At 39.2% G+C, this 14,005-nt stretch overlaps 1 protein-coding gene across 3 annotated transcripts in view; it reads left to right on the top strand.

Moving 5' to 3' along the window:
• The window catches only part of KIAA1549L (KIAA1549 like), a 137,311-nt gene that overhangs the window by 103,588 nt on the left and 19,718 nt on the right, over positions 1 to 14,005 (top strand). For all 3 annotated transcript variants that reach the window (XR_008748853.1, XM_055814657.1, XM_055814656.1), the window contains 2 exons: positions 3,471 to 3,600; positions 8,936 to 9,283. Coding sequence is in view for 2 of the 3 variants with exons in the window: in XM_055814657.1 (XP_055670632.1) it covers positions 3,471 to 3,600; positions 8,936 to 9,283 (478 nt within the window). In the remaining variant the exon portion in view is untranslated. The remainder of the gene's footprint in view (positions 1 to 3,470; positions 3,601 to 8,935; positions 9,284 to 14,005) is intronic.

Here is a 14,005-nt window from a genome sequence, read left to right as displayed (position 1 = left end):
GGTTAGGAAAAAATTGAAAAGATTTGATTTCTGACTTTTTCTGCTTTGAGTCATTGTTTATATCATTCTAGTTACAGAAATTAAAAACTGAAAAATTGCATTTTTTTTAAATAATATCACTTTAAGTGTAAGTCAAAGATTTCAAAATTTCTAGGGAAAAGGCCTGTTACACTCTTTCCTGCTTCGTATATATTCCACTAACTTATATCACATTATTACATTTCCAAAATGTATTGGAAAATAAAGATGCCGTTGATTACATTACTCAAGATCACCTTTACATTTTGGATTTGTTTTAAATTGTATTTAAAAGTGATTTACTACACTGCTACTAAATAATTTGTTTTTTTTCAAGAACAAACAGCTTTGTGCCCTTAGTACCTTTGAGCCTTCTGTACCGTCAAATTAATGTTGTAAAATGTTCCAGTTGTGTTCCTGGAAGGCACTTGCTAACCCATTTGGATGCCAGTTGTTAGTGTTCATACCTCCTTTCTCATTAGTAAAACTTTTTAAGATGAGCTAATTGGCAATCTCAAGGCAATTTTAAAAAGATTACTGATGATACCCACTATTCTGGGAATTTCTTTAATAGTTTGTAATCGGGTCAAGAATCTGCATTTATTGGAGAGCTGTATATTTGAATCCCTTAGAAAATATATCACAACTGCATCAATTCAGTATTTATGGACCTATTGTAAAACACATATGAAATTTTAGAGATCTTTACTGTAGGAACATAAAGATTGTCAGATCTGATTATACTCTAGCATAACCTAGTTCCCCACGTTTTCTGGTGATACAGACAGTATAGTCTTGGAAGAAACGAGACAAGATACTTTAATTTACTTAATATTATTTTTATAGGGGAAACTTATTTCAAAACCTCTGCTTGTTTTCTGCTTGGGCAGTGCCTTTCAGAATTTCAAACGTGCACACAGAGATTTGTAATTAAAAGTCACACATCAGTTTTTGAAAGTCACCTTAAAATTAAGCATATGCCTGAGTACTTGGTTTAATCAGAAGTGTGAAAGTGATACTTTTTTTGTCCTACCTTTTATCCTGTCTGATCATGTAAATGTCTGCCTTTCTGGATTTCTGCAAACCATTTTCTGCTGCTCTAATCTTGTCAAGGCAAAAAGTTCTGTTAACCAAATCTGTAATATCTGAAGAATTCTTTCTTCTTATCAGTGAATTCGTTTGGACTGTGTGGTCTTTTAATTTCATTGATGGCTCTTGAGAAGTTAAACCATGAAATCTTTGTAATTGCTGAATGGAACAGCTGCTTAACAAGGTTTGCTCTTATGTGACTTACAGAAATGGTGTTAGCTTTTCAGTATCTCAAATATTGTAGTAGATCTCTGTAATCAGATCAGGCAACCCCCTATGTTTCAAACTCTGGAGACCTTATTTTTACCCTGCTTGTTAATTCAAACAGAGCTGTCAGCCACAGGCTCACTTAATTTTAATGCAAGCATTTTTTTGGCCTTAAATCAAATCTTAGCACTAGATTGCATTTTTCTCTCAAGTTACCTGGCAAGTGTAGGATAATGTTGGAAAAGTCACCCAAGCCTCCTCCCTTCAATAGCCACCTTCCAAATTTCTGCTTTCAACTCTTTTTCTGATTCCCACAGACTTATCAATCAGGGCTGACAGGCTGTTGTGCTCTGACTGATGCTTATTGCCTTTGAAATCGCCCCACCACTGTGCTGAGCCCCCTACCACAGCAGCAATCTTTTGCTAATGTTTGATTGAAGGGCAAAACGTGCTGTAATTTTTGAACATTCCTAATGTAAAAATGTACTTGGATGAGTGTGATACAATAAGGAAGTTTTTACTTTCTCCTGAATAACTGAACAAAATAATGTTGTGTGTCCACAACATTACTACAACATGATTGCTTGGGTAGTGCTAGTTACCGGAGACGACCTTTTGGAAACAAAGAGTAAATGTGTTCCCAGTCAGTCTGTGAGGGTTAGTTGAGAGCTGCTGGCTTCAAGTGCCAGAGGAAGGGACAATATATCCTGGCAGGTATAGATAGCTGTCCATCTGACCGAAGTGCAGACGCTGAAGAATCAGTTCACTTCAAAATCCATGTTGTTACACCTTGGCTCTATCTCTTACTATTGTCCACTGTGTGTAGCAGCCAGGGCTGGTCCGGTGGGCTCCAGCTCGTGTTGGGGATCTGTCTGATAGCACGATAAAAGTATTCAGGTGTAAATTATACACTGCAAGCTGAGACTGCAAGTGTGAATTCAGACATAATAGTGCAACTTCTCTTACTTCACTATGAGCATCATCAGGTCCCTCGTGCAAAAAAACCAACGTGCAAACGTGTTAGATGGTCTGACCAACTTTTAATATTTGAAAGGAGTAATTGCAAAAAGCAGAAAAATAGGGTGGCTAGGCAAGGATAACTTTATGTCAGGCTCTAACAAGAGTGTAATTATTGTGTTAATGAAACTGGCATGCCATTATTCAATCTGTTATTGATCTACAATGGGAGGAGTCCTTCTCTGGGATAGGCAAGAAAATGACTAATGGCCAGATGTACCACGAGAACAATGTCTCCTAAACTGTTCTGGTTTAGATGTAGGCTTCTTAAAAGATGCAGCTTGATGAAACATGAAGTTCCTGTATCATGATTTGGCCACCACTCCTGAAGAGTTTATGTAGCTATGTTCGGTACCTTACAGAGGAATTCTGTTATTTGGTTTTGTATAGCTAATAACAAGGGAAGAATAAGTTGCATTGAAAGGATTACAGGATATTTCGGGTAGTGATTTATGTGCTGTCTTTCTATTACACTGGCTTCCCCTTGCTTCTGAGCACACAGGGACGAAAGCTGCACACCTAGGGATGCCTTTGCCCCAGTGCTGCTCAGAGCTATGCTGGAAGTGGCTTAACCCCAGGGAGTATGGCTCTCCGAGCTGCGGGCCGTTATCAAACAGGGCATTTAAAAACAGCACCATGCAGGCAGTTCCCTCCCACTCCTGTCTCTCTTCCTGTTTGCTTTGCTGGGTGTTTGTTGAAGTGGAATGTTATTCTGCTTCCCTCTTGTCGTTCAGAATCAGCAACCAAGATCTCTGCTCCCCATTTGAGTGTGTGGAAGGTCCAAATATATTTTTTTTTATAATAGCGCCTGTTTATTTTTTATGAATTTAAATCATATCAGCTGAGGTTAAAAGGGTTCTGATATCTTTCTGGGACACATTTCATTTGATAAGCTCCCACATATGATGTCCATGTTTTTTACGTAGCTTTATTTTCTTTAACAATAAACAAAATTAATGATCTCTTAATAAGGGTACTGATTTCTAGCATCTTCATATACAAAGAAAGAAAATCCTATAATAAAGTGGTCCTGTTATGAGCCTCATCATTTTAGAATAAAGGTAAGTATTGAAAACTACTGCCTGTTGTTTTTTTTCTTTTCTTTTTGTTTTACTCTTTTCTTGTTTCATGTTTTCTAGGCAGCCGCTGAAGAGCTCAGTATACAGAAGCAGGCAGTCTTTGAACAGTCCTAGCCCAGGAGAAACTGAGATGGATCTTCTTGTGACTCGAGAAAGACCAAGACGTGGAATCCGTAACAGTGGATATGATGTAAGTTTATCAGAACTTTCACTTAGCAGTGAAATTTGCTCAGCAAAGTCTTAACTTACTCCTAAACCCAGGTAACTATCAATAAGCTACAAGCCAGAGTACCATTGGGTATTTAACTTTACAGTACTTTATGTGCACTAAGCATCCTGAAAGAAGCTCAGGATACTCAGAGCACAGATTCCTTCACTTACTTAGTAGCTGTACATCAATTTACAGTCTGACATGCAAACAAAACCTTTGCCCTGAAACCCATTATTTGCCAAAGTATTGAATTTTGAGTTTAGATAGCTCTAAGTGTGCAGCCACTTACATGATGGTGAGGTTTTTTTCATTGCAATTAAAATCCTCTGTTTGTTCTGTACCCTGGTGCTGCTCTCTTGGTTCAGAAGGTTGAACAACCAACCTCTGGGAATTTCTTTGAAGTCCAGATGTCAGTGCTTTGTGGAAATCCCCTAGGAACAGATATTGTCCTCTTACTACCTCAGAACCTGGCAGAGTTTTGCATAGGGAAAAACCAGCCAGAAGAGATGCTGGTTTATGGTCCAAGGAACTCACGCAGCCAACACAGGGCAGAGAAATTGTCTTGCGCAGTCTGAACACACACTGGGCACAAGCTGATGTTGCGTGGATCCAGAATGAGGATAAAACCAGCCCTCCCACTGGGGTAATGCAGACTTTGTCAATCCTTCATCACGTGTAGAAAATGCTGCATCTCAGCCATCCGTGAAGATCAGTCCCTAGCAAAGGTCTAAACTGTTCTGGGAAATAATGGAGTTCATTTGGTGATTGTTCATCCTCCAAACTCTGTAGGTGACAAGCATTGGGGCGGGGGGGGGGGGGGGGGGGGGCGGGGGGGGCTTCATTGCCAACTGTCTCAGCTTCCAGGGTGTGTTTTTAGCAAGATGAAGGAAAGTACCGAGGTCAGGGGATGTGTTCAGGGAAGTTTAAACCTTTGGCAGAATTCTTTGGGGCATGTTGTAACGTCATGTTTCTTAAATTATTTCCTGCATTTGGACACTTCCCATCAGGGCGCATGAGTCACGTGGCGCCATGGAAGCGGGATGACTAGTTCACTGCTTTGAGGCATTAGAACCTATAGTTGCAAGAAGAAAAGTATAACCTGTTGAAATAGGTTTTTCATTGTGCAAAAAGGTCTCCCCCCTTTATTTTTTGATCTTTCTTAGATAAAACCACTGTCAAGCCAGCCTTCCCTCAATATCCTGAAGATTGTATCCTTCAAGAAAGCAAGGGATTCTTTTTAAAATGCTAATAAAAATTAGTTTTTCATAGGTGATATTTTCCTGAAATTAATGTAGAAAATACTCTGGGAGCAGGCATGGCCTCCTGCTCTTAGTTCAAAATTAATATGCCATAGTTAGAAGATTTAAAAAATATATTTTAATGTATTGCGTATACTATATACAATGTAGATTTTAAAGAAAATTTCTTAAAAACCTTGAAAGTAGATTAATGAATTTATGCAGACTCTGAAATGTCCTAAAATAATTACAAACTCTGAGTTCTGTGCACATCACATGCAAGTTTGCTTTCACCTTTCTTTTAGCGAGCTTCTCTGCGGCACAGTCTTTTTTACCACTAAGCTACATAAAATTCCTTTTGCCCAGTGCACTGCGGGTTCACGGTAGTGCACCTCTTCTCATGCTCAATGTGTGTCCTGTCTGAAAGTGGAAAATTGCCAGGGAAAATGGGACAGGATATTGAAATTTAGTTCCCAAGCCTCAGCTTGCAGCGTGGGCTGCTCTCCCTCCCTCCTGTTGGAGGCTCCTCAGGCTCAGTCTCCCAGGATACCCATGGGCGGGCACCTAAATCTATATTTATGCATGGAATTCAGATGGATCTCACAAGTGATGCAACTAAACACCTCTGGAAACCTGACCTCTGAAAATGGGTGGAAAAGGGCAGGCTCTGAAAAAGGGCTGGTTTGTGTGCCATTCTTACATCTTTCTAGTAACATCTGGTACCATTTTTTGACATCCACTTTGTCGTTCTAAAGGTTCCAACCTTCTTGACTCCTGCTCACCTCTTCCTCTCAGTATGCTATTCAGCAAGTCCTGCCAGTGAAATTCTTATTTTATGAGCGGTTCTGGATAATTAAATTTATGGCTCAAATAGCTCATGTTATCTTCAAGTCATGAGACTTTGGTTTTGAGCTGTTACCAGTATGCCCAGGTTATCTCTTGAGTTTTATCTTCCCAACAGTATATGTTTTTTTAAATTTTTTATTTTTGAGAAGAGAGACTAAAATCCCCTGGATTCTTTAAGAAAACTCCTTAAGAACTGCTATACTAATATGCATAACCAAATAATGAGAATTTATGATCTGCATGATTTTAGCTTTGACTTTCAAATATGAGAGGGAAGTAAGAACTCAGCAATCTGCCATTCCACAGTACTAACTTGTTATTTATGTATTTCTGGTTCCCCTTACAAAACAACTTTCTAGTATTTCAATTATGGTTTTCTAAAAATATATTTTTTTCTAAATTCTGAAAAGATTCCCTATGATGATTTTTTTGTTATATTTTTCTGAATCATGGTTCTGTTTCTTAGAGCTAAAACCTAGTCAGGGTAGAAGGTCAACAGCTACCTACCTGTCCATATAGAATAAGTAGCTTTTGGTTTTTTATTGGAGCATGCATTCTACTGTTTGATGTTCTGAGTATATTATTTGCCTTTACAGCACCTTTTAAAAATGGATTATTATTGAACATTACCTATCTTTCAATTGTAAATAACCCCAACGGGGTTTATTGACATCACCCTCACCTAGGAAGTAGATTAAGGAGACTTTATTAACAAGTTTATTTCCAACATGTTCACAGACAATTGTGAGTAGAGCAAATGCTATAACGAGATTCTAGAACCTTTAGACTGCTAATGAGCTTTATACTAGGGCAGAAAATATGTAGGCTGGTTTTTGTGTAAGAGGAAGAAAATGACCTTATACATAGCTAAGAGATCAATATTCAAAAGAATTTACTGGTATAATTTTATTGATATAGTTAAATTTTGCAACTCCTCAAAAAGCTTATGGATTAATGTTCACATGAAGAATTTGACACAGTTGCGGCAGCAGAGTTACGCCAGAAGTGTGCAAAGTCTGTCTCTTGGTACAGGATTTTCTTTTCCTCCTTCATGTAATTCATTCCTTGTATTGTACAGTAACTATGTATGAACAATATGTGCATTTTTATAATGGCATCTATTTATGATACTTACATTTTTCAATTGATAGGAAAGCAACTGACATACATCAGAAAGTGATAGGATGGATTGAAATAAATTCTAAAGCTTGAGGAAAAGTAATGATCACCAGTCTCCTCCAAAATCTTCATGTCAACTTTTATATTGATAAATCAACACTGACTTAATGCTGACTGTTAACATGCATCCTTTATTCATACGATATATTTTAGACATTCTGTAGAGGTCTAATGGCTTCACCAAGGAGCTGTAGTAGGGAACCTGATTTATTTCAGCATTGGGTACTAATAGGTCTCTTGTGGGATTCCATTTGCTGACATTTTTACAGGCATGAGGAAATAGAACCATCTTTATTAATCACCCAGTTGGGACAATATAATTTCAGAAGCTCTTTCGTTGCGCTTATGCGAACTACATTGCATTTTATAGTCGGGCTTCTAAAACTTATCTGATTTTTATTTACTGTAACAACAGAATCCAAATGCAGGAAGAAAATTCAGGGAAACTATTTAGTTGTATATTTCCTACAGAGTTTTTCAGCTTACGATAACTGTGCAGTTACCTTGCTTCTCCCCCAATCTGATGTGTTTGCCACTTAGGAAGCCTGAAGCTGGGTTTGTGGTTTTGAATTTGGATAATATACTGTAAAACTATAACCATATAAATTATGGTTAAACTCTAGTATGCAAATGATTAATTATTGCCTTAATTTTCCTTTTTCAATGCTGTATTTTCATTAAGTAGCAGGATAATAGCTATACTTGTAACAGCTAAGAGAAAACAAATTAAGATCTTTTATTTAAATTTATTGCCAGTCTTTAGGCTAACCACGTAACTCTTCTCTGAATGGCTGATAACTGAAAAAGAAAGTCAGTTTTATATTTTCCTCTGCAAATGAAGAAATACATACTATGATTGTCCTATAGTACCTATGGCCATATGTAGTTTGCAAAAGGTTGGCAGCCCAGCTGCTTATTTAGTCAGGTGTAGAAAAGCACTATTACATGGAAAAAAAAGTATGCCACAGTAGGAGCTACAGAGGACTCAAATTACCAGGATAGTGCTGGAATTATAAATAAGAACATCTTGTTGTATTCTTTTATTTGTGGCTATTTAAAATGCTAACACAATTCTAACCACATGCTATATATAGGAGGAGGTACATATCCTATTTTTCATTCCACTTATCCTAGCATCTTAAATACATTATACTGATATTTAAAGAATTATAAGGAATTGGTTGCTTTTTCAGGTTGCCCGTTTAAAATGTATTTTTTAAAACTATAGGCTGTAAAACTAATCTTACAGAAAATGGATTCTTAGGCATTTCACTGTCAAGTTCTTACAATATGATGATTTTTTTTTCTGTCTTGGAGTTACAAGCAAAAAAAAACAGGGGGGGCGATTTCTGTTTGTACTTCTCTGCAGAAGGAATTACCCTAGAGGTAACTCTTCAAGTTAAGCTGCCCAAGTACCATCTGCTCAGTAGAGTATGTGCTTCATTCACTGTTTACACATTAGTTTTGGATAAATTGCTGTGTAACTAGTGTGCAGTGGCTAGGTAAGGCAACTGAGCTGGTTTAGGATAATTTCTGCAAGGGACACAACGTAATTTCTGGTGGCCTTGTTAGTGGTCCTCACTGGGTTAGAAAGTTCAGGAAAACTCCTGAAGTTTAATTCTTCTGAAATCTTAATGTGTGAGAAGGGACAAAACTATTTCAGTCTCTGTAGCTGTAACAAGTGGTCCCTTGTAAGGGGTCCCTCGTAGTGATGGTACTATTTAGGAAGCCACACTCCTCCTGGCACAGTTGTACTCCCATTGATACCAAGAAAATAATTTAAACATTAATTCTAATTGTTTTTACGTGAATCACTGACGATTTAATTGAGTGTCCCTGCTAGTTTTTGCAGCAAACAATGTAGCATATAAAAGGCTATTGTACTCGCCTGCATCATATCACTCCTTTGCAATATCTGTCATGTGTCTATATTGTCACAATTCCTGACTTTGTGTATGTTACATCTGTGTTTGAGAATGTTTTGTATGAAGCAGCACAAATACTGTCTTGTAAAGCTTTTTATGTATACGTGCTTTTATTCCATCCAACAGACTGAGCCTGAAATTATAGAAGAAACAAATGTTGACCGTGTCAACGAGCCTCGGAGTTACACCAGGTCCCGTCAGGCTAAAGGCCACTCGGAGACCTCAACTTTAAGTTCTCAGCCCTCCATTGATGAGGTTCGCCAGCAGATGCATATGCTCTTGGAAGAGGCTTTCAGCCTGGCCTCTGCGGGCCACGGAGGACAGAGCAGGCAGGAGGCGTACAGCTCAGCACCGCACTTGCCCTACTCAGAGGTTGTGACCAGTGCTCCTGGTACCATGACCCGACCTAGAGGGGGGGTACAGTGGGTACCCACTTACAGACCAGAAATGTATCAGTACAGTTTACCAAGACCAGTAAGTGAAACTTCTCTTTAGTACACTGTATCGTCATAAAGATATTTCTACTCTGAGACACTTTTTTTTTTTTTAAGGAGTAGCCCTGTTTCTGTGCTTAAAACCAGATGTGAAGCCATGCCTACAGTAAATATGTATGTGTAGCGGGCTGGATGTATGTATGCTTACCCATACTCATCTCTTGCAGGAAGACTCAGTACCTACTTTAGCAGCAAGGTTGTCTTGTCTAAATTGTGCTTGAAAGAATAGGCTGCACTGAGCTCCAGGCTGTTCAACAGGTCAAGAACCTGTTTGTCTGCCGCCTCCTATTCACGAGTGCATACTGGGAAGCAATCTGGTTTTGTAGAACAGCTATGGAGGCAGCTGGGTATGAAGCACTCAACAGTTCTGCATGAGGCCCGTCATTGAAGAGCATCATCGCAAGAGTGAACCAAGTGTAAAAATCAGTGACCTGAAACATGGGCTGTTACTGTCAGCCTTGCAGTCACAGCTATAGACCTGGGGCTCCAGAGGGCTTGATTCCATGGGTTTCTTGGTTGACCTTATGTAAGTCACTCTGTCCTCTACTTTCTAGCTTCCAATTGCGGCTTACATGTCTTTACCTCAGAGAAATAATAAATGAATTAAGAACTTAAATCCGTGGGTGGAAATTGTTAATGGAATTCTATAGGTTTGTAGCTAGCAGGCACGGTAGCACTGCATGCACCCTCAGCATGTGAAACTACCCCTGAATTTCCACATACTGTATTGTGAAACTCGACAAAGTATTTTCCTTCTTATATGTCAGATACAAATCTCAACCGGGGAAGATTGCTTTCAGGTGAGAAATAGCCCATGAATATCAGTGTAAAAAGTTGTTCTTTTTAAGGCTTTTGGTTGGAAACAAACATTTCTTTGAAAGAATGCATTTCAAATTGAGTCCCTTACTCTGCTTGGAATAAAAGGGTAATGCAGAAAAATGTCCTCAGTTCAAAATAGTTATTACTATGACTTCCTTCCGTGATAATAAAAAATACATTAAGGGGTGCTGTTTCTGAACTATTCTGAGTGTATCTGAAAGCCAGTGCCACTGCCTGCAGAGGTTCAGGCTGGTGCTATTTAAATCATGCTAAAGGTTATTTCTGGCACTTTGAAATTGGTCCAATGAACTTCATAGACCATATAATTGTATTTTATGGTTAGAATTTGATTACAAGCTTAAGAGACAGCTAATGGGTAGTCAAATTGCTTTGACACCTCAGAGAGTCTTTCTAAAATGAAATTAAAAATCTCATATGGCAACAGGTTTTTTAAAAAATGTAATAGCCAAACATTTTTGGTGAGTGCTTCACTGTTTTCTTTCTAAGACTTATTACTCTTCTAAATCATCTGTGTGTTTAAGACCTAAAGCACTTGCTTATCTTTCTGGCATTTTGAAGGTAGTGTTAAAAAATTCCCTGGAGGTAGTTGATTGGCACAGGTTAGGATAGACACAGGCTGCCAGGCTTTGGATAAGGGCTGTTAATTCATAGTTTTCTGCGTATCAGTTTCACAAATATAAGCTGTACTTTAACCACACAATTTACTGGTTTGTTCTCAAATGGGGATGGAGGACTGGAATTGAAAATATGCAGCTGAGACGTGTGATCTGTGGGTAGGGAAAATGTGGAATTACTGCTCTCAGCACCTTAGCAGCTGTTTGCTTGCCCACGATGCCTTTGCTTGGCAGCTCTGGGGGAGATGCTGTGATGGGGAGTGCTCAGGAGTGGGCTGGCGGACACGTAGAGAAGGTGTCCTGGCTCACTGAGCTGAGGGGTGGGTGAGCAGCCTCCGGCAGCTTTGGGGATGAGAGGTACCTGAGCACTGGGATGTTTGTTCTATGGGGCAGGATGCTACCTCTGCAAACCAAAAATTATTCATTTTTGCCCTTTCTTAAAATTCACTTCTTAGGGGCAATTAAAAGTAAACATTAATAATGCTATTATAATTTGTAATCTGGATTCAAGAGCATTTTGCCTGCTCAGATGCAGATATTATTTGCAGACCCAATGGTAAAGCCACAAGGCAAGTATAAAGGTCTTCGGTTCATCACTCTCTTCTGAGATCTGGCTCTTCGCAGTCCAGTTACATGAGAATAAACTTTTTACAACAACCCACAAACTTTCCAGTAACTTAAGTCCATATTTAGGTTTTATGAAACCTATTGCAAAGGCATTTAATAGGCAGTAGAAGTGCTGCATAAGCACTGTACAGACATGCTCTACCTTTATAAAGCACAAATGGTAAACTGACTGAGGCAAGACGGCAAAAAATATGCATGCAAATCTCCATCTCAGGGTTCGTCTCTGTTGCGAAGTATTTGTGCCATATCCTTTCAGGGGTATCAGAACCACTCTTCAGGTCGATGTTACTTCAGGTCTCCTCCAAGTTGTGGACCTTTGATTTTTTTTTTTGCAGTCAACTTCTTGGCTAGTCCCACTGTCAAACAGTTGTTTATCTCTTCAGAGCATGCATGCATCTTCTTTTTCCTATTCCTTTTTCTTTTCCCTTCTGAGGCCTTCTGTGTTGTTTTGTTGTTTGGTTTTTTTGTTGTTTGTTTTTTGTTTTTTTTTTTTACAAGCTAACATTAATACCTAAATTATCTGTAGCTCTTGTGAGGGAATGCCTGTTTGCCAAACTGCCCAGGGGTGACCTGTGATAACAGAATTCCTTCGTACGGGGCTCGTGCCTTCTGCTGGCAGAGAAAAGCTAGTAAAATGCAAGCTCTTAGTGTTGTTCTGGAGCCTCCAGAAATGGGATGAGCAACACTTGGCTGGGTCCTCGTCATCCAGCTGGTATGCTGCGACCGAAGGATGGAGTTATAGCTCGGGTGTATAACACAAGCCTAACTGCTGGAGTTGTGCTGTGGCAGATCATGTTAGTGTTTTGGAAATTCACACAGCTGAGTTGAGCAGAGGGCTATGGCCAGGGGAAAAAAAACCTCTTTGTTACAAGGCTGGATCAGTTCCCATCTCTCCTTAGTGCTCTGGAAAAAGGAGTTAGAGTGACAGAGCTCTGTGTCCCAAGGTGAGACCTAGCACAGTCCAGCAGGCACTGATGGACATGCTTGCAGGCTGAGTCACTGGTAACATATCCTCAGCTTCTCTTCACTTCCTTTCATTTAACAGAGGTAAAGCGAGAGTATTTTACTAAAGTTCAGCCACTTCCAGTAACAGTTACTAAACTACAGTACAAAACAGGTCAGCTAGCAAAGCAAACCCAAATCTAGCTGAAATGGATATGTGCATTATTCCTGGTTTGCCATTTAATAATCAGTTAAATGATTCAATGTGTATGCAGAGACACAACCCTTTAAATTCCTATGGTGAGACATAAGGAGATGGATATTTCTGTAATCAGAAGGCAACATTGAAGAATTTCACCCAAGACAAATATGTAAGTTAGAAGTGATAAAAATATTTTAATACTGCAACCGGGAAATGTAGCCTTAAAGTGAAATGTAAAGTTTTTCCTTTAGACTTTAGTCTAAGCGTGTGCTGATTTAACTTTTCTTTCCTGCATCCCAACAGGCGGTACCTTAGACTTTTGTGGGTTGTAGAAGACACTGGTGCAGGTGTCTGCTGGTGGCTGGACCTTACCTTCCAGAGGGTTGGGTTGTATGTCTCCTGGGCCCAAAGGCTGACGTTTCTCTGCTATACTGCACCTATTGCTTTTTCAAATTTTTCACTGGTTTGCTTTTGAAATGGTCAGTGTTTGAGTCATAACAGGTACCTTCACTGGCATTTCTTCCTGAAAGGGTGGCATGGGGTCTGCCGTCTGGGACCTGTGCAGTCTGTCCTGAATCTCAAGTTTGATTACATCTGCCAATGACTGTTACAGCCTTTGTATTATATGAGTCCTCACATTTTAACAAAATAGAGTTTGGAATACATGCAGAATGTTTCTCTTTTTTAGGTTGTTTTGGGTTTTGGTCGAGTTTTTTTGGTGAGCAACAAAAGTGCTGCAACTTTTTTTTTTTAAAGGATAAACTCCTTTTGAAGAATAAAATTAGGCAAATTTGCTGTGAAATCAGCTGGTTTGGGTTTTTTCTGATTTGATTTAAAACAGTATGAATTGCGCTGAAGTGACTTTGTTTCTACAATCATGCCGGTTGGCCTAGAACCTAAGGGCTCATCTGCATCTGTAACAGGCCTCTATAGTAAAACCTCCGTTTAATTTAGCCTCTGAACATTTTTTTCCCATTTGTGTTGCATGCATGACAACACTAATGCTCCAACCCATTGGAGAAATTCTAGAAATTTGGAGAAATTTTATTGGAATTCCCCTTTGTAACTGTTTTGGTGTCTCTGGAAGCTCAGCACAAAGAGGACTGGCTGTTCCTCACCATGGTGTAACATATCTTTTAACAGAATTTTTCACCTTAAGAGGATTCCCTCTGCCCAGTCATTAGCAATATATTGCCACTCACTGAAAATTGTTCCTCTTCTATATAAGCAGCAAAATAAGTGCTTCGATTTTCTATTTTACGTTTTAAGTCGCAGCATGTTTGTGAGCTGTTCTTTGTGATCCCTTAAAATGCCTCCTTTGATGTCCACGTTCCATAGCATATCCACTAACGCACAAGAGAAACCTCAACGTACCTCTGTGTCTCCGTCTGACCTGTCAAACAGTATCTGGAGTCACCAACCACGCTGAAACATCGGCTCATGTGCTGTTCCTTTAAAATGGGGGGGAAGAATTTCA

Source organism: Falco peregrinus, chromosome 9 (genome assembly GCF_023634155.1).
Source record: "Falco peregrinus isolate bFalPer1 chromosome 9, bFalPer1.pri, whole genome shotgun sequence".
NCBI lineage: Eukaryota > Metazoa > Chordata > Aves > Falconiformes > Falconidae > Falco > Falco peregrinus.
Note: the sequence above shows the minus strand (reverse complement) of the source record. Positions and strands in the feature narration are given on the sequence as shown.